The following is a 19,321-nucleotide window of genomic DNA, read 5'->3' as shown; positions in this document are numbered from 1 at the left end:
CCGATAAACGGGACAGTTGCATCATTATTCCCACATCCCACCATGTCAAAGTTCCCAGAAGTGCAAGGTGGTGGTTCATTGATACTCGCTTGGCAAATTAAAAACAAGCATGTACTAGTCGTAGGAGGTGGAGAGGTACGTGGTCAAACATGATAGCAAGTATCTATCGTTTAAAGGATGAGGACTGATCTACATATCTCCGCTAGGTTGCTGCAGGGCGCATTCTCAACGTTCTCAATGCCGATGCCCGAGTCACTGTGGTTTGTCCAGCCGCTGGACTAAATGAAGAAGTGGCTTTCAGGGTGGCAGAAAAGCAAGTCACACACGTTGATCGAAATTTTGAGCCATCCGACCTCGATAATGTGGACATGGTGCTCTGTGCCATTGACGACCCAGAGGCTTCGACACAAGTCTGGAAACTTTGCAAGGAGAGGCGAATTGCCGCCAATATCGCTGATGTCCCGCCCGAATGCGATTTCTATTTTGGGAGTATTCACCGCGATGGGCCATTGCAGATCATGGTCAGCACAAATGGCAACGGGCCCAAATTAGCCAGTATTGTGCGCAAGAAGATCGCGGAGACATTGCCGGCGAACACGGGCGCAGCCATTGAGAATGTGGGAAAGCTACGGAGGAAGCTCCGTGAGATTGCGCCGAATCCTGACCAAGGCCCTAAGAGAATGAAATGGTGAGTTGCAATCCTCTTCAAAAAGAAGTGTGAGCTAATAATTATAGGATGTCTGGAGTCTGCGAAACATGGAGCCTTGATGAGCTTGTAGGGATGACTGAAAAGGACATGGACGGTGTATTATCCTTTTACGAGCCGGGTAAGATCCCAACTCTAGAGGAAGTACAGAATAAATAAGAAAACAAGTCAAGAAATATTTTATCTTATCAATACAGCAGCAGGTATGCATCTAAAGTAGAACAAAATGCTCGTGTGACAACACAAGACCCCGAAGAGTCGGGTTATAGAACGCCGAAAATCAAGCCCGCGGCGAGGATATCCAAAAAAATCATGCAGTAAGTCAGACCTGGCTATCGCGGCGCGAGGCTTTCTGGGAGACGGAGCTGCGCGGGCTGATGGGGACGTCTAGGGGATTGGGCGGAGCAATGCCTAGTCGGACCTCGCCGGTCCGGCGCAGTAGAGACTGGAGGGCAACGCGAATCTCCGGATTGAGATCACGGCTCAGAAGCTCAACTCCGAGAGGGTAAAAGGCCTCAATATGCTTATTAAAGTCATCTTGCGGGAAGTTAGTATATCCATCAATGACATCGACCACAACCGGACGCCAAGCGACGATGTTGCGGTGCTGGGTGTCCTCTTCAAGGCGAACGAAACTGCGAATAATATCCGCGCAGAGTCTAGTGAAATTAGCAATGAACAAGGAGAGAATATTAGATAATGAACTTACGGAATGAGTGCAGCCTCGGTCTCTGCGCGACTGCTCTGTCTTTCCTCTCGCTCGTCGTGATACATTCGGAAGAGGATATGCACGTAGGTAGAGGCACTACCGCTCTCCTGCTTCAATAGATTAGGAGGTTGCTTCATGAATCCCTGGCGCCAGAGTTGCATTCGCAAGTCCTTATCCTCGTTGAACTTCTTCGCGAACTGATAACTCTTTTTCAGCAGCCCCATGAGCCGCAGGAGCTCTCCACTGGGAATCTGTGCATAGACATTTTCGTTCGAGAAAAGTTCGTGGACCGTTTCAATCATGAGCAGCTGGAGAACGCAGTTCGTGATGATGCGGTTGAAGTAACGGCGCCGAGCTGCAGTGACAGCCGCAGGTTGCTGCTGGTCTGAGTGAGGGCGATAGTCTTCCAATTCGGCGCGGGCTTCACTTTGGACAGGAGGATCATGGAGAGAAGATGCGCTTTGGGATCCGTTAGGCTGCAATGCATCAGGCATCTCTTTTGTTGCTACAGCAGCATCTGGAGATTGGGTGAGGTCCCCATTAACTGCCTCTGTCGGCTTAGATATCGATGCAGCAGCCGTGAAAAGTTCGTAGGCGGTCGTTTTGCTGAAAAGCTCCACGAATGCCCCAACAATCTGGGACCAGTGCTCCGGCTTGAACTTTGCAACATTCTGCAAAATCAGCTGTTGCAGGCAATTGCTGCCAATTCGTGCAATCGTGTCATTTTCTTGACAAATGCATAATATCAGCAGTTCCAAGAAGCGGCTCAGCATGTACTCCAGTGCATCGAAATAGTGCGTGAACAAAGTGATCATGTTCCGTAGCGCCTGGATCATTGTCGTGGACAGCCAGACTGAAAGATCCTCGTGGTTCGGAACCTTGGACATTTCGGACTTAGACTGCAGGACAACAAAGATCGGGTAGAGGAGCTGTCTCCAAAGGACATCCCAAAAGTCCCTGGGGAAATCGCCACCATGACGGATTAGCGTATCAAAGAGGTATGTGAGTGCCCGTGAGCGGACCTCGAGATCATCCCCCGTCATGAGTACATCCTGGAATGCGATGAGAATCGGATACCAGAACTGCTCCTCTTGTGATTGACGGGTAAGTTGTTTAGCAAGATTGGTTCCATTGTCCTGGAAGATGGCCGCCGAAGCACCACGGTGTGACAAGGGACATTCTGGAGTCCGTAGCATTTTGGTGACGGTAGACCTGAGGGTCTCAATTGCCTGCAGTGATTTCTTTTGGAACTTGGAGTTCTTTGAGAATTCAGTCAGGCATACGATGAGATCTGCAAAGGCACCTTGGGTGATTACTACGCCAAATCTGGTATTGTATACTTGGGTGACATGGTCAAAAGCCATGTTCACGATTCCCTCTGTTTGATACATTAGCGAGGGACGGATTAATTTGAGCAGCGAGGCTTACCATAGGGTTCCCGTGCTGCGACCGTAAAGACACCAAACATAGTCTTCCATCCCGAACGAATATTGTCGCCACGGGCCTGGATCATCTGGATCAGACACCGCAGAATCATATCCTTAACAGCAGCAGTGGTGCTGTTTGCCATCACATGCTCAAAAGGCTTAAGGAAGTCCTTTTGGAACTTGAAACCAGGCAACTCCTCAATCTCCAAGAAGCGCATCGAAAGTTGCCGGAGCGAATCCAAGGCAAAGAAGACAACCATGGTATTAGAGTGGCAGCCAACTTGATTAAAGTGCTGGCCCAAAACATCCCAAATCTTAGACCACTCAATCCTGACCCGAGTCATGTTGTAGTAGCTGATCTCGACGAGCTTCTGCAGACTGTAGGTTCGGGGCGAATCGGTGTGACCGGAAGATTGGATTTCTTGCCAGCTGACCTCGCTCAAGGCCCGAACGAAGTCAATAATTGCCTCATGCGACAGATTAGCAGTGTTGGTAAAGATACGGTCCACGCCACGAATCATATCTGCCGAACGGCTCTCCATGGCAATTTCTGGGCGGAAAGCGGTTGGCCCATTCACAGAGCGAGGGCGAGGGCGTCGTGTACTTTGCGTAGATCTGCGGGAGGTATCTGCTGATGAAGGCGTCCTAGAAAGTGCTGAAGGTGCCCTTGAAACATCAGGCAGCGACCCCTCATCGACTCCATCACTCAAGAGTTGGAGCCGATCAAGTTGACTGACACATGTCAAAACATCCCTCCACGAGCCCTGGAGGTGGTTGCCCTCGGTGAAGGCGATGTCGAGCAAAGCTCTCAGTGCCTCCACATTTTTGGCCATCATCTCCCTCACGTTTCCGAGGTTAGTGAACTTCGCCAAGGCAGTCACAAAGGCCACGCGAGGAGTCTCTAGGTCGAAGGCACAGCTAATCCGGATGGACAGTTTAAGTCCCTCCATGCAGAGCCGGATGGTTTCCAGGTTGGACGTGTCTTGCATCGGTGCAGACAGACCAGATAGGAAAGACATCCATGTGACGTTGAACATTGACCCGACATGACGATCTGATGTCGCGGGAATGAAGTGCGAAAGCGCATCTTTAACTGCTGTCTTGCGCTGGGCTCGAATAAGGGAACGATAGAGCTGTTCTGTCTTGTTCGCCATTTCCTCAGAAGCCTGTGCGTATTTCTCACCCTGGATGTCTCGTCCAACAGTCGCAAACACCTGTCCAGCCCTGGTTGCAAGGCCAGTGGGAGCCGGGGGTGGAGGGTTGAAGTTGGCGGCATGTTCCTGCTCGGTGTATAGCACGATTTCATTACTTCCAATCTCCTCATAAATGGTCCCAAGATATTCGGCCGGTAGATCCTGGTTGTCATTGATCCCGCGGTTGTTCTTGATAAAGTCCTCCTTGGTCATACGGCGGCCCTTCATTTTCGAACTGTGTTGATCTGTGTTGAGGAGAATCACCGAGTACGCAAGCACATATGCAGTGTCAGCGTTAGCGAAGGCATTGGGGTTTTGAGTTGTATACCGTTCGGCAAACTTCAGCATAAACCGATCGATCTTTTGGGCTTCACCAGGGAGGCGGAAATGCTGCAAAAACGAGCGCAGGGATTCAACGAAGCGTCGCTTCGTGAATTCCATCAAATCAACAAAAGCATGCATGATAGCAATGTTTTGCTGGTCTCCCTCACCAAGATACTCTCCCAGCATGGCCTTGTCAATACGGTCTGTGCGAAGTAGGAAGCTGGCAATTTCTTCGGGAGACTCGGATTTGATGAAACCTTCTTTCAGGAAGGCCTTGATGCCACGCTTGGGCTTGAAATTAAATTGTTGGACGGCATTTGTGAGAGCGATTTTTCGTTGCTTGACTTTTTCAATCTGGTTTGGGTCGTCTTCGGGCATAGGTGTGGACCGGCCAGTCCCACTCTCGAAGGACTCCAGATGCGGTGAAACAAGCACGCTTGTGTCCAAGGACTCACGGGAGTTATCTATCGATTTAGAGGGAATGGCCGCCTCGGGCAGTTCATCGATGCGATGTGTGGCCCAGTTGTCCAGTGAGCGCAGTATCTCCACAAGACACTCCAAACCCTGCTGTTTCAATCCGTACTCCGGTGGAATATGAGGCATCGAGGACGGCGGAGTAGGGGCAATGTGTGCACTTGTCAAGGAAGGAGGAAGATTTCCTCGATGGTGCCATTCAGAACCAATGGCTGACATTTTAGTGTGTTGTTCTTGGTACTGATGCTGCTGTGAAGGTGTTGTTACAACCGGCACGCTTGAGTACCGGGACAATTGCTCAATGATACTAAGAAGGTTAGTCCATGCCAAAGAAAATCAAGAATTGAGTAGAGCATACTTTTGGAATATATTCTCCAAAGCGGTTCTGTCACAGTCGTAGTTGAGATAGATTTCAACCAGAGCCCGTGGATCACCACCTAGCCTCTCCAGAATCTCCATGAAGTACTGCTTTTGGAACGTAGGAGCCCCGCGCTTCTCGAGAATGGCGAGATAAATTTCTTTCAAGAACACCTCGAGTTCCTTTTTCATCATGACTCTCATGTCCTTCAACATCAGCCAGAAGATTTCACAACAGACTTTGAAGACATGAGGCACAGCGCTAGAACCATTGCGACTTAAACTTAGACACAAATGAGGTCGTACAGCTAGCAGGAGATTCATTCCATCCACGCTGGATGAGCTGTTCTTGATTGCTGCCAGAGGGGATAGAAAGGTTGCGGTGTGGTTGTTGATGAGGTAGTGAATCAAGTGCAGTGAAAGTAGCTTCGACCTCATGTTCTGGGATTTGACATCTTGTTGCTGCTCGTGAGTCAGAACCTTGTGGCTCAATTTGCAGAGCGCTCGGAAGACCAAAAAAGCATCCTTGACGTAAATCTCGTCCACATCGTCCTCGGCCGAGCTATCATCATCTTTTTCCTCGGGGATACCCGACATTGACCTCGTCGTTGACCGCTTAGCACGCGTGACTGTAGTCGGCGCATTATCGTTGACAGTGGTAACCTCGTTAGGCGACTCAAAACTCTGTAGGGTGAGCTTCTCAGCAGTGGGCTCTTTAATGACGGGCTGATCAGCCGTCTCCGAGTTTTGGCCCACGTCACTCGCCGATGTATCAAGGGTCGAGGATGGATTTTCTAGCTCTCGCACTCGGAGCTCTTTAAGATCCATCCGTGTCCGCACGCGATCAAAGACCGTGCTGACCATTTGTGTGAGCGACCCCTGAGCGATCTGCTGGTTTTGACTGGATTTGGAGTAGATAAAGATGTTATAGATTTGGCGGACGGCTTTCAGGAGACCAGCTCCATGCACCACGATCTTGTCGTTCAAGACCGCTGCCAATAGCGATTTGATGATCTGCTGTTGGATCTCAACGGCCGTTGCTTCATTCTCGAAGCATTCGCAGATCGCATCAATAGCACGCTCAATAAGAGGAGGTTGTTCGCGCGTGGCATTGTTGTCTGTCGCGGCAGATGGAAACGCGAAATAGGAGTATGTGATCAGCTTTCCAATGCAGTCCAATGCAGTCACTTGTAGAGGAATGCTCAGGGCTTTGCTTGCCAGGTGTAGAGGACGGAAGATAAGCTCCGGATCAATGGCTTGCCCATCAGGTTGTCTGATATTGGCCAGGGCCACCTGTGTGGCATCCTCCAGCTTTTTGTCCCTCCGGGCGTCCCGCGAAGCAGCGATATTGTCCAGAGCCGTCACAATAAAGACCGTCGAGCTGACTGGGCTAGATCGCTGCGTCATAAACGTAGCCGTTGTTGACCGCGAATCCGATCGCCATCTGCTTTCTGTCGCAGTGTTGTCCTCGTGGGGGGGTTCCTGGATCGTAGGCGGACCGTCTGTTTGCGGTTCTTGTTCAGTTTGTTCAGGCTCGTGCTTAGACGGGACCTCTGATTTTTCTTCATCTTCCTGGACCTCGGCTACTCCCTCGTCGCTCTCCTGGTTTGGTTCTTCCGATTCGGTCTGCTCGGGCAGTGTTGGCTCGTCGGAGTTTGGTACTGTAGAAGATGTGTCGGGGGTCTCGACGGATTTCTCAGGCATTGCAATGGATTGGGTCGGCTCTGAGCCGACTTCGGTGTCCGCCATAGTCAGGGTGACTCCGGGCGGAGTGATCTAATTAGATCAAAAACATCGAACGAGTAAACGTGGCGAAGCTTGAAACAATTGCGATGACCATGTAAGGACGGGGGCTGCGTGTCTTCTCCGAATCGGGACTAATGCATGCTTACCTCATCTAAGGATTGGCTGGAGCCGGAGATTCCAAAGGTCCTCACCGGCCTTTTTTGCCTGGCAGAATGTTGATCGTCTGGTTCTGTACGGAGTACGGGGTAAACACTATATGTATGTAACTAAGTACTGTACTACATAGGCATGTACCCTGTACGATAGTACATCTATATTGCTAGTAAAAATGATAACTATCACAAGAACTACCTCCAGCTTGGTAATTCCTCGATCTCACATGCTTTTGAATGTTTTCCAACATTCTTCTTACAACATAGGTGTATACCTAATGCGGTAGGAAAGGCATTGGCCCCCAAAAAAACAATCCGTGGATAACCAATACGGTGACTAAGCAAAAGTGTTGACCCTTGTTTATACCGCCTTCTGAGAGGGGTTTACCGCTTGTTTATAATCAATTATAACTGGCGTAGAGCTATATTGCTGGCAGAATATTATGTACATAGCCAGAGCTTGAGACTGTAAATTACAGCACGTGACTATATCGGAAGAGGCCGCTGCCGCTCCTCTCACCGGGAGCCATAGGTAGCTCAACAGAAAAGTTCGTGATTTAGAGGCATCTCCTTCTACCCCAACCTCATCCATTCTTGGCCCTTCACGTTTCTCTGTACCGGGCTCTTTCAATTTCTTCATATCAGCGTCAAGGGCCTTTAATCCTTTCTTTTTATAATCGCAACAAGTCTCAGGCACCATGGTTGCGTCAGCTATTCGGATGCGCACCCCGGGCGCCATGTTCATGTCCAGAGGTGCCGTTGCTATGCGCCGGCCCCAGGTCTCCTCCAAGCTCCAGGAGGCGATTCGGTATGTTCCACTAATTAATAATTATGATTGTGGGTTGATACTAATGATGTTTCCACCAGGACCCAAGTGCCTGCGCTCTCTGGCCTTTCCCGCTTCTATGCCTCCAAGTGTATGACAATTGACTTATCTCTTTCTCCAACACACCAATTCTAATATGTCTGTCTATAGCTTTCCCTCCCCACACAATCATCACCATGCCGGCACTTTCGCCAACAATGACCGCTGGAAACATCGGCGTGTGGCAGAAGAAGGCCGGAGATGCCCTCCAGCCCGGTGATGTCCTGGTAGAGATTGAAACAGACAAGGCACAGATGGATTTTGAGTTCCAGGATGAGGGTATCCTAGCCAAGGTCCTGAAGGAGAGCGGCGAGAAGGATGTCGCTGTTGGCTCGGTAAGAAATTACCCAGTTTCTCTGAGGGTCGTTTCATCAATCTAACTTGTCTTCCCTATAGCCTATTGCCGTCCTTGTTGAGGAGGGTGCCGACATCTCCGCCTTCGAGTCTTTTACCACAGCCGATGCCGGTGGTGACAAGCCTGATCTCGGTGAGCAGCACAAGGAGCAGCCCAAGAGCGCTGAGCCCTCAGCCCCGTCCCCAGCTCAGGAGGCACCCGCCGCACTAGAGCCCGAGACTTCAGATGAGAAGCTCCAGCCCAGCATTGATCGTGAGCCCTCTCTCAGCCCTGCCGCTAAGGCCTTGGCCCTCGAGAAGGGCATATCCATCAAGGGCCTTAAGGGTACCGGTCGTGGTGGTGTCATCACCAAGGAGGATGTTGAGAAGGCCAAACCCAGCACCACTAGTGCTTCCAGCGAGGCCTCCTTCGAGGATATCCCCGTCAGCTCGATGCGCAAGACCATTGCCAACCGTCTGAAGCAGTCCGTGGCCGAGAACCCTCACTACTTCGTCTCCACCACTCTCTCCGTTACTAAGCTCCTGAAGCTTCGCCAGGCTCTGAACGCTTCCGCTGAGGGTCAGTACAAGCTTTCTGTCAACGACTTCTTGGTCAAGGCATGCGCTGCTGCCCTTCTGAAGGTCCCGCAGGTTAACTCCAGCTGGCGCGAGGAGAACGGCCAGGCCATCATCCGTCAGCACAACACCGTTGACATCAGCGTCGCTGTGTCTACCCCCTCTGGTTTGATTACCCCCGTTGTCAAGAACGTTCAGGGTCTCGGACTCTCCAGCATCTCCAAGCAGATCAAGGATCTTGGCAAGCGTGCCCGCGATAACAAGCTCAAGCCCGAGGAGTACCAGGGCGGCACTTTCACCATCTCCAACATGGGCATGAACCCCGCTGTCGAGCGCTTCACCGCAGTCATCAACCCCCCACAGGCCGGTATCCTGGCTGTTGGCACCACCCGCAAGGTCGCTATCCCCGTCGAGACCGAGGAGGGCACCGTTACCGAGTGGGACGACCAGATCGTCGTGACCGGTAGCTTCGACCACAAGGTGGTTGACGGCGCCGTTGGTGGTGAATGGATCAAGGAGCTGAAGAAGGTCGTCGAGAACCCTCTGGAGCTTCTTCTGTAGACAGCGAAGCTCTCTTGTTCTGACTTATATGTAATCTGTATTAAAACACCTTGCCTCCCTCATTAGACCATTACATAGGTCCCATTTGTCTTTGATCTCTTTAGCAGCTTTAAATTCTCCCAATGAAATTTTTCTCGACTTCTTCTGCATCATCTTTGTGTTTTGGTGAAGTTGTTGTGCCTGATAACGCCTTCCGAGGTCAAGTCAAGATTCTAATGACCGTAATATCTAATCGAGTTATTATTTGAATTAAGCCTTCATTAGAAGAGTGGACGTAAATTATCTTCAGGTTCATTTGTGTACTGCTAGTACTACTAGTGTATAGCTATTATGAGATCAACAGCCCACGGAACCTTGGTAGTGGGCCCAGGTCAATGACGTGATGTCATCACCCCCCAGCTTCCTGGGTATAAATCCTTCCTTTCCCCCTCGGACTCCTCCCTTCCCATATCACGTTTTCCAGTAAGTTTACATTTTCGTTCTAGACCTTGAGGTGTTTTAGTTGTTGACTAGAATTTCCACAGAACCATTACCTACCATCACGAACAACATCATGTCTTACGCCGACGCAGCCGCCAAGGGCCCCAAGCAGTCCCCCGAAGATGTAAGTATTCAAACTCATATCTAAATTCAAAAACTTCAAAAATTACAGTGCTAACAAATAACAGGCGTAAGTTATTCACGATATCAATTCTCCATGCACAAAACTAACATATACTCCAGCCGTGCTCCCCCGGTGGGCGGAGTCTACCACGATGAATCCGAGAGCACAGCTTCGTTGATCGACGTTGATAGCCCCCATGTGCAGACTGTGGAGTCCGACTTCCTTGAGCAAGATGTTCAAACCACCACCCAGGCGGAGCGGATAGAGCGGGAAGCCGATGAGAAGAAGCGCGAGGACGAGGAAAAGAAGAAGGCCAAGACCCACAAGGTGAAGAGCAGTAGCCTCTGTGGAAACACCAGCAACCCTGTCTTCATTGCCAATGCCGCTATCGCAACCCTGGTCGGTGCAGGCCTCGGCTTCGGTGCCTACAAGCAACACGCGCGCGGCAACCTCTCCTGGGAGCTGGTTGGTCTCTCTGCCGGTGCTGTTGGAATCTTTGGTACCGTGGACTACTTCGTCAGCAAGTAAGTACAGCATATATTTTCGGACTGATGGGTGTGGCATGATGCTAATCTATGGTCTAGATGGTTCTTGCAGAACAAGTTCCCTCCCAAATAGATGTATGGCGTTCGTCTTTTTGGTGTTGCCTAATTGCTTTTATCTTGATATACCATCCCAGCTCTTCTGTGGTCTTGCATTCTCATTTGGCGAAAGGAGTCGGATCGGATTGACTGTACCAGTACCTTAACAACGATATCATTTTCCTTTCAAGTTCTAGCAGTTGTAGAATATGACAAAATGTAGTGTCTTCCTAGCAAGTACGACGTGTAGATATTCGAAGTTGAGCTACTCGCAGAGTCTACCTAGTGGTGGGGGATTCCAGTGTAGGATGACTAATCGACCATGTGATCCATAGATAATGGATACTATGGCACAGTGTGCCACAGTAGCTGGAGGTGTTAAGAGATAAAACCCTTAATGCCTTCCAATACAAGAATTGTCCGCAGTGGGGCAATAACTAGGAGAGCAGATATCACCTGGACGCCATACTTTCCGCCAGCTGGAAGATCCGCCAAGTAGCCAACATTTGTCGGCAAAGTCGCGTGCTCTCAAACGTGTTAAAGCCTCAGCCATCGAATTTTGGTTCAAAGACTCTAACGGTCAAATTAAGACCGCGATTACAATTCACATTCTTAGTCGAGGCCGAATTACTGTCGAACCGTGGGCAACAAACCTACTGCCTGGTAGCAGCATGGACCTTCGGTTCTCAGCAGCGCACAAAAGAGTGAGATTGAACGGAACCCAGGGCCAAACTCTCCTGGAGTCATGTGACAGTTAACGCTACCATTCCACGACATCTTTCTTCGCGATAAAAAGGGCAGGGAGGCTGATTTTGTTCTCACTGAAAACGATATGGAAGATATTGCGGAGAAGGTATAGGCTCGAGCCAGCGATCTCTACCCGATTCTTTTTGCCAAATTTGTTTCTATTTCTCTACAGTTGGGACTTGTTATCCCCCTGCTTGGAAATCTAAAACGAGGCGTTATGGTGACCTTTGCAAGACTTCTTCAATTTAAACCTCAACAACTTAGCTAATAGAAATCCTCGAATTTGAGAATAAATGAGATAAAATGCAATCTCCCCCTTAGTTGCCGGTCAAGTCATTAAACCCAGTCATAACTAGGCGACATCTTCCTCAATCAAGTACGTTGTGATTCAAAAATCGCCTGGTTTATGCATCTAAAAATATCCCAATATATTGTACCTGAAGGCGGTGAACCACGTCAGAATGGGCCCAAACAAGACCATCTGGCCTCCGGTGGGATCAGATGATGACCTTGGTGTTTGAGCTCGGGAGCTTATCATCTCTTAATTAGCTTACTAGCAGTCCTAATACTCCTCTTTCCACGACTTACTGGGTATTGAAGCAATCTGAAAGTCTAATCTATACGGCGCATTGACAACATGGTATGTATATTGCAGTTCCTCGCGATAGGTTTACACAGCTAACATGAACAGAACTCGCTATTCAACTCTGCTTTAAAGCAATCATCGTCGATCCGCCGTGATCTGGATACATTTTCACAGTCGCCAACCACCTCCTCACCCGCGCTACAAGGTGCGCTCCTACCACCGACTCTTCGCAACCTAAGATATTGACTTCTAGCTTCTAGGCCAGCTTGCTGCTTCCTTGGCATCGCTTTCCCGCACCGTCGATGACTACTCCGCACTCTCCAAGAAGGAACTAATTCCGGAGAAACAACAAAAGGCGTTCGACCGCGTCAAGAACTTCCGAAGTGAGCTCGCGGACTATCGGGTACAATTCGATCGACTCCGCAAAGAACGCGAAGATGCAGTATGTATACATCAATCCTGTCATGAGATACTCCAATACTGACCTCATACCAGCAATCGGTCACCAACCACAATGAACTTCTAGGCCGTCGTCCACACCACGCCGCAACACCAGAGAACCCTTATGCGCAATCTTCACTCCCGCAGAGCACCTCAGCCTTCGCACCCTCATCATCCGGTCTCGGCTTTGGCGCTGGCCCCGCCGACTACGACCGCGAAACCCACGCGCTACGCGAGCAGTCCTTCTTCTCCAACACACACAATCAACTCGATGATTTCCTAGACCGCGGAAGAGCGGTCCTCGCTGATCTAGGACAGCAGCGCGAAGTACTCAAGGGAACTCAGCGGCGACTATACAGCGTTGCGAACACGCTTGGTGTTAGCGGCGATACGATCCGGATGGTGGAGCGGCGGGCGCGCCAGGATAAGTGGATTTTCTGGGGTGGTGTGGTAATTTTCTTTTTGTTCTGCTGGGCAGTGCTACACTTCTTGCGGTAGGGTTATATCACTATGTAGTCTTGGTCTCTGTCTGGGTATAGTTGGGAGCTGGCGAAGGTTCTCGGGGTTTACCTGGGTAGGACATGATCTTGTATCTTGTATTGGGCTTATTGGGTTCATCAGCGCCGGCGTTTGGTCTTTGTAATTGAGGTCCTTGTTGCCGACAAGTGTTAGTTATGTTTCGGAGTGTGGGTTGTAATGTATATATATGCTACGGAGTAGGTTGCGCTAGGTTCAACTTCACTATGGACCATCACCAGCTATTTCCGAGTATGCGATTATACCTATAGGACTTGCTATTTAGTAAAGTAATCCATTATATTCCTTCTAGTACACAAGGTATTGATTATTTCAGTGTACTTCCGCATTGGGTCGAACGGGAACTTCTGGGCCTATGACGTCGTGACAGTATACCACTCACCCGTGGACACCTGGACCTTCAATTGCATAACTATACAACTAACTATAGGCTAGTCTCTTCTCTAGGGTTCTAAGGCATTGTAGCTCCTTAAGACTCACTGGATATATATCTCTAAGCTAAATATATCGATTGGAAACAATTCTTCCTACGTTAAGCACACGAAATTAATTACCTCGCTTGACAGGATGATGCGATTACCACATGCAGAGCTGACATCCATTGCTCCGAGAATGGGACATAAGCCTTTTAGCATGGAAATGAGGTATTATTTTGATCCTAGAGAGATTTTAAGCCCAGCTAGCCAATAATAAACCCCAGAACGTCACAATTGCTGTTAGGAAATCCCAAAATAGCAGATTAGTCGAAGTAAGAGAAGCAGAGCTCAGCCGAGCCATCGGGAGCTCGGAACCTGTTGTGGAGCCAAGCCAATCCCATCTCTTTCACCGGAATCTCCTCCTTCCCTCAACTTCTTCCCTTCTCACATCCACATCCCTCAATCATCCATCATGTTTGCTGCTCGTCGTACTGTCAACCTCTTCCAGAAGCGTGCCTTCTCGGCCTCCGCTTTCAATGTGCGTTTCTATTCATCTGTCTTCCCCAGAATTAAACCTAACTCTTCGCGCAGGCCTCCAAGGTCGCCGTTCTCGGCGCTGCCGGTGGTATTGGCCAGCCTCTCTCGCTGCTGCTGAAGCTCAACCCCCGTGTTTCCCAGCTCGCTCTCTACGATATCCGCGGTGCTCCCGGTATGAATGATCCAATTCGTTCAGCAAAAGCAATTACTGACTTTATTTAGGTGTCGCTGCTGATTTGAGCCACATCAACACCAACAGCACTGTTACCGGCTACAAGCCCGAGGGTACCGGTCTCAAGGACTGCCTCGAGGGATCCGAGATCATCCTCATCCCCGCTGGTGTTCCCCGCAAGCCCGGCATGACCCGTGATGATCTCTTCAACACCAACGCCTCCATTGTCCGCGACCTCGCCAAGGCCGCCGCTGAGGCCGCCCCCAAGGCCCTGGTCCTTGTCATCGCCAACCCCGTAAGTCGCAATTATCGCTCCACAATTCGAGGCCCCACTAACCACGCGTCATTAAAAAGGTCAACTCCACCGTCCCCATCGTTGCCGAGGTCTACAAGGCCCGCAACGTCTACGACCCCAAGCGTCTGTTCGGTATCACCACCCTTGATGTCGTCCGTTCTTCGCGCTTCATCTCCCAGGTTGAGAAGACCAACCCCGCCAATGAGGCCGTCACCGTCGTTGGTGGCCACTCCGGTGTGACCATCGTCCCCCTGCTTTCGCAGTCTAGCCACCCCTCCATCTCCGGCGAGGTCCGCGACGCCCTTGTCAAGCGCATCCAGTTCGGTGGTGACGAGGTTGTCCAGGCTAAGGACGGTGCCGGTTCCGCCACCCTCTCCATGGCCATGGCCGGTGCCCGCTTCGCCGAGTCTCTCCTCCGCGCCGCTCAGGGCGAGAAGGGTGTCATCGAGCCCACCTTCGTCGACTCCCCTCTGTACAAGGACCAGGGTGTTGACTTCTTCGCTTCCCGCGTTGAGCTCGGCCCCAACGGTGTTGAGCAGATCCTCCCCGTTGGCAAGGTCAACGAGTACGAGCAGGGTCTCCTCGATGCCTCCCTGGTTGACTTGAAGAAGAACATCAAGAAGGGTGTTGACTTCGTCAAGGCTAACCCTTGAAAAATTCCATGTACCACTAGCCATGTCCCGTCGTGACTTTTGTTTTTGTAATAATGAAAGTGTATGACAACGTTCTTCACTAGATTGATAATCCATTATAATCTATAGATCGGTGTATCCTACGATCCCGACTTGTACCGAAACCCATTTTTGACCGATGTTGTATTCAAGCTACCTAAACTCATTCGCCCCATGTCCATGCCAGAAGAAGCGACGTCGTACCTGAATACTCTGTACCCGAGATGAACCGAAACCAGCAAGCAGATACGAAAAGCAACAAAAGCAAAAGCAACCAGCGAGCTGAATACTAGATCCGCAACGATATTCATAGTAAGCATCCAAATTGCCCAAGATATTCGGAAATAATCAAATCAAATCAAGTATAGCTCCGCATGGCGTCTAGGTATCCCGTTCCGCCGCGCAGGTCTTGATCGAATGTCTCGGCCACTTCGAGCACACTCTTGATATGATCCATGGACAGAGGCGCTTGCTCGTTGACGGCCAGGGCTTGTGCGGTGCGGACGGAGTTTTTAATCTGATGGAATAGTTTGGTTAGTTTGTATTTGTATAGAGAGAAGAAATAGAACAGTAAAACATACCTGTCGCCCATTCAGCGTGTGCCTGGAAAGCATGTCGTAGTCCTCTTCGGAGAAAGAAGCAATATGCACGCCATCGATAGCGCGGACCCGCTCTATGAACATCTTCCAGATACTCCTCTTCGCCTTGACAGTTAGATCGCCATAGCGCAAGGCGACATGGATGCGCGACTGGAAGGCATCGTCAAAGGTCTCGACGCGGTTGGTGGTCAAGAACAGAATGCCCTGGAAGTACTCTAGCAGACGGAGGAAGATGCTGACAAGGGCATTGCGGTGGATATCGTGGATCGTGCGCTTCTCGAGGAAAACATCTGCCTCGTCGAGGAGGAGCACCGCGCCCCAGGAGTGCGCGATATCCAGGATCTTGTTCAGCTCCGCCTCAAGCGTCCGCGGGTCAGTACCCAGTTCGCCGGCGCTGACCATATACAGCGGGCGACGGAGTAGCTCGGCGATGCCCTCTGCCGTCAGGGTCTTACCCGTGCCGGGCGGACCATGCAGCACGGCAACGAGACCCTTGCCCTTGCCCTGGATGACGTCGTCGATGTTCTGCGCGGCGTGGAAGGCATGCGACTCGACGAGGGCCTTGACGATGGATTTTTGGTTCGACGGGAGGACAAGCGAGCCGAAGGCTTCCTTATCCCACTCGATATCGCTGATACCGGAGATGGTGAATTCAAGCCAGAGCTTCTCGCTGAAGGCGAAGCCCAGAACCACAGGAGAGGCAATAAGAAGCTCCTCTTCGGTGAACTCGCGCTCCTTGGTATCTGTGGCACCTTCAATGCGGTCCATCTTCTCCTTCTGGACCTCAGTGCCGTTCTCGTCGACTTCGACCTCAACGACACGTGCACATCCATCTTTATCCTCAACGACCTTGTACATCATCCGTGGAGCATCAGAGTTACCGCCATGCTCAGAGTCCGAGTCTGATCCGCCACAGCAGCAGCCGTCGCTATAATCACCCTCGTCGTCGCTGACTCCAAGTTCTTTAGGATCTATTAGATCCGGATCTTTGGGACGGACAGTGGAGATGGTATAGTTAGGGTTGATGCGACGGTGGATAGCCGGGTCGATCATGACACGGCCATTGATATTGACCTTGATGATGAGAGAGCGCTTTTTCTTGTAGAAGGCCATGCCTTTGTGGAAGCGGTAGTTCATGCCACGGAGGGAGACGAAGCGTTTGCCGCGTTCGACGAGACGGGCACGCAGAGCCTCAGCGTCGCGGTGGTACTTCAGTGGATAGCAGCTGAGACTGGTGATCTTGCGGGCGCCTTTGAAGGCGTCGACTTCAGCGGACATAGTGCCGAAGCCGTAGTCCTTGCCGTCGTACTCGAGGTAACGACCATCGACACTGTACCACTGACCCTTCACGAAAGAGGACTCTTTGACAGCGTACTCGATTTTGAAAGCACGTGGCTCATCTGTGCTGCCGTAGGTCGGGGTGTAAGCGATGGTGTTGGGCTTGTACAGGGCCCACAGCAGATCGAAGGTGATCGTGTTGGCCTCGAGCAGTGGGTATAGGGTCTTCTTGATGTCTGCGTAGTCGGTGTCGAGGTATTTGACGAGAACCTTCAGATGCGCAGCTTTGACGGCGGCAGCTTTTCTGGTTTTCTTCTTCTTCTCGCTGCGCGACTGCTTCTTCAAGCTCTTCATGTACTGCCTTGTTTCTTCCAGATACAGGAACAACATGTTGGGATCGACGACGGCGGGCTCCTGCACAAGACTGACGCCCTTGACACCATCCATGATCTTGGAAAGGGCATCGCGAAGGGGTTTGCTTTTGATATCGACGACAGTCTCGAGATACTTGTTCTCCCAGTTGAACTTGCGACGGATGTTGAAAATATACTGGTCCCACTCGTCGGCATCGGGGTCATCCACAGTTTCAGTGAGCTTGTACTGGTAAATGGTGTTGTCCCATACTGTAACAAGTCAGCAACGAAAATTCCAAGCATGAGAGACAAGCAAGACGAAGAAAGAAGAAGAGAAACTCACATTGATCTACACGCTTGTAGGCCACCTTGGAAGCGGGCTTCTTCTTCTTAGACCGCTTCTCGCGGCGAGCTTCGCCCACAGAATCGCTCGCGGCTAACTCTTCAGAAGCCAGTTCCCGCAGCTTCTTAGCTCGCTTTTTGCTAAGCTTGAGCTTGGCGACCAATTTTCGCAACGCCTTGTCATCTATCTCATCATCGGAGTCCGTAGAAGACTCCGAGTCTGCCTCCGAGGAAGAGTCAGATTCCGAATCCGATGCCTCAGCCTTGCGCGACCGTTGTTGCTTCTTCTTCTTGCGACGTTTCTTATCCTTGGTCGCACGTCGCGCACGCGCCTTTCGTAGTCGATGCCGCTTGCGCTTCTCGGTATCGGCGTCGCTCTCAGTGGAGTCGGATTCAGAATCGGCATCGCTGTCGGATTCAGACGAAGAAGAAGACTCAGAGGAGCTGTCACTCTCTTCCTTTTGCTTATTCTTCTTTTTGTGTTTTTTATTTTTGCACACTTTGGGGGTGGACGCAGGGGCTGTCTCGGGTGCGGGGGCGGCAGCAGCGTCTTTGACTTCTTTGGTTTCTGTAGACTGGGCAGAGCCGTTCACGTTCTCTGATGGAACAACTTCATCTTTGGCCTCAGCTGGGGTAGAAGATGTATCCATGACAGCCCAGTCCGGTAGGCTGGAAGCTGGAAGCTGTGAGCTGTGGGCCGTAAGCCGGGGAGTTGGAGATAGAGAGTTGGAGAGTTGGAGATTTAACCCAAGTTGGACAATATAAAGGGAAAATAGATGGATTAAATAGCAAAAATACGGAAAAACGAAGAAGAAAAGAGAAAGACAAAAATGCAGAGAAGAAAGAGAATGGCGCTGTGGGTGAGACGCATTTTATGTGAAAGGAACGCATCACGACGCATCACGATGCGCAGGCTGTGCAGCCTGCAGCCCTGAAGCCAATCAGTCGGCCCCACGAATTTCTGTCGGTCTATTCTTGTCAATATACGGTGTACTTATTATTCAACTGCCCAGTTTGGAGGCCTAACTGTCTTGCAATCTGTTTTACTTTTTCTTTAGCCCTAAACCCTGGCGAATCCGCTGTTGATATTAAGCGCCAAGGCTGAACAGCTGTATAATGGGGGTCATTACTAGATATGACTCAGAAGTAGAATAGTCCTAGAGCTATGGGAGACATTATTGCATGGCTCTAGACAAAGGCATCACTGACTTGGTGAATATCCCTGTGTCACCCTAAAGCACTAAGTTAATGGTCTTAGTATTAGCAAGGTATGAATATCAATCCGATCTTCAGAGCAAAGTGATCCAATCAAATCGAAGTATCAAATATGATAGGTCAATATGGTATAGTGTATCCACTATAAAGTCGAGATATATATAAAGATCGAGCATGTCGAGGTAGGCTACTTGGACGTCACACTAAGAGGTTGACGGGGAATATAAATTCAATGTTTACCCTGTTCTTCAACTACCAACACCTTCGACACGGCGATAGACACGGAGACTTGCTAGACAGCTTACTAGTAAAGTAACTGTAGTAACTTCTAGGGAAGCTAGAAGCTATAGGGCTGATCAGAGCCTCTATAAGCCTAATTAGGAAAGTGACCATTGGTTGATCATTTACATCGAATGCTCCTGATGGCATGAATAGTTCTCTGGTGCTGAACTTCGAGACGACCTCATCTCTCTTAAGATTGACACAATGGACAGAACTAGAAGATATCTTTCCCCTGTGCTAGT

General features: G+C 50.3%; 7 protein-coding genes across 7 annotated transcripts; 5 read left to right on the top strand and 2 right to left on the bottom strand.

Moving 5' to 3' along the window:
- Positions 1-42: 42 nt before the first annotated feature.
- Positions 43-865, top strand: LCP9604111_1694 (bifunctional precorrin-2 dehydrogenase/sirohydrochlorin ferrochelatase MET8; the record flags this gene model as incomplete). Its single annotated transcript, XM_039069088.1, has 3 exons — positions 43-135; positions 207-688; positions 736-865. 3 exons carry the CDS (start codon positions 43-45, stop codon positions 863-865), a joined length of 705 nt encoding a protein of 234 aa, XP_038931821.1.
- Positions 866-1,028: 163 nt separating this feature from the next.
- LCP9604111_1693 (Arf family guanine nucleotide exchange factor SEC7) lies at positions 1,029-6,939 on the bottom strand (the record flags this gene model as incomplete). Its single annotated transcript, XM_039069087.1, has 4 exons — positions 1,029-1,365; positions 1,416-2,793; positions 2,844-5,140; positions 5,192-6,939. The coding sequence occupies 4 exons, from the start codon at positions 6,937-6,939 to the stop codon at positions 1,029-1,031; spliced, it is 5,760 nt and encodes a 1,919-aa protein (XP_038931820.1).
- Positions 6,940-7,786: 847 nt separating this feature from the next.
- LCP9604111_1692 (putative pyruvate dehydrogenase complex, dihydrolipoamide acetyltransferase component) lies at positions 7,787-9,423 on the top strand (the record flags this gene model as incomplete). The annotated part of the gene is made up of 4 exons (XM_039069086.1): positions 7,787-7,896; positions 7,956-8,005; positions 8,065-8,288; positions 8,350-9,423. 4 exons carry the CDS (start codon positions 7,787-7,789, stop codon positions 9,421-9,423), a joined length of 1,458 nt encoding a protein of 485 aa, XP_038931819.1.
- Positions 9,424-10,120: 697 nt separating this feature from the next.
- Positions 10,121-10,645, top strand: LCP9604111_1691 (uncharacterized protein; the record flags this gene model as incomplete). Its single annotated transcript, XM_039069085.1, has 2 exons — positions 10,121-10,551; positions 10,612-10,645. The coding sequence occupies 2 exons, from the start codon at positions 10,121-10,123 to the stop codon at positions 10,643-10,645; spliced, it is 465 nt and encodes a 154-aa protein (XP_038931818.1).
- Positions 10,646-11,992: 1,347 nt separating this feature from the next.
- LCP9604111_1690 (golgi SNAP receptor complex member 2 family protein) lies at positions 11,993-12,880 on the top strand (the record flags this gene model as incomplete). The annotated part of the gene is made up of 4 exons (XM_039069084.1): positions 11,993-11,995; positions 12,047-12,146; positions 12,202-12,383; positions 12,437-12,880. The coding sequence occupies 4 exons, from the start codon at positions 11,993-11,995 to the stop codon at positions 12,878-12,880; spliced, it is 729 nt and encodes a 242-aa protein (XP_038931817.1).
- A 927-nt stretch (positions 12,881-13,807) lies between these two features.
- On the top strand, positions 13,808-14,992 carry LCP9604111_1689 (malate dehydrogenase; the record flags this gene model as incomplete). The annotated part of the gene is made up of 4 exons (XM_039069082.1): positions 13,808-13,873; positions 13,927-14,044; positions 14,095-14,339; positions 14,399-14,992. The coding sequence occupies 4 exons, from the start codon at positions 13,808-13,810 to the stop codon at positions 14,990-14,992; spliced, it is 1,023 nt and encodes a 340-aa protein (XP_038931816.1).
- Positions 14,993-15,368: 376 nt separating this feature from the next.
- Positions 15,369-18,232, bottom strand: LCP9604111_1688 (ATP-binding protein; the record flags this gene model as incomplete). Its single annotated transcript, XM_039069081.1, has 3 exons — positions 15,369-15,527; positions 15,592-17,510; positions 17,584-18,232. 3 exons carry the CDS (start codon positions 18,230-18,232, stop codon positions 15,369-15,371), a joined length of 2,727 nt encoding a protein of 908 aa, XP_038931815.1.
- Positions 18,233-19,321: the final 1,089 nt, after the last annotated feature.

The sequence above is a fragment of the Penicillium roqueforti genome (genome assembly GCF_015533775.1).
Source record: "Penicillium roqueforti strain LCP96 04111 chromosome Unknown scaffold_02, whole genome shotgun sequence".
In the NCBI taxonomy this organism is placed as follows: domain Eukaryota; kingdom Fungi; phylum Ascomycota; class Eurotiomycetes; order Eurotiales; family Aspergillaceae; genus Penicillium; species Penicillium roqueforti.
Note: the sequence above shows the minus strand (reverse complement) of the source record. Positions and strands in the feature narration are given on the sequence as shown.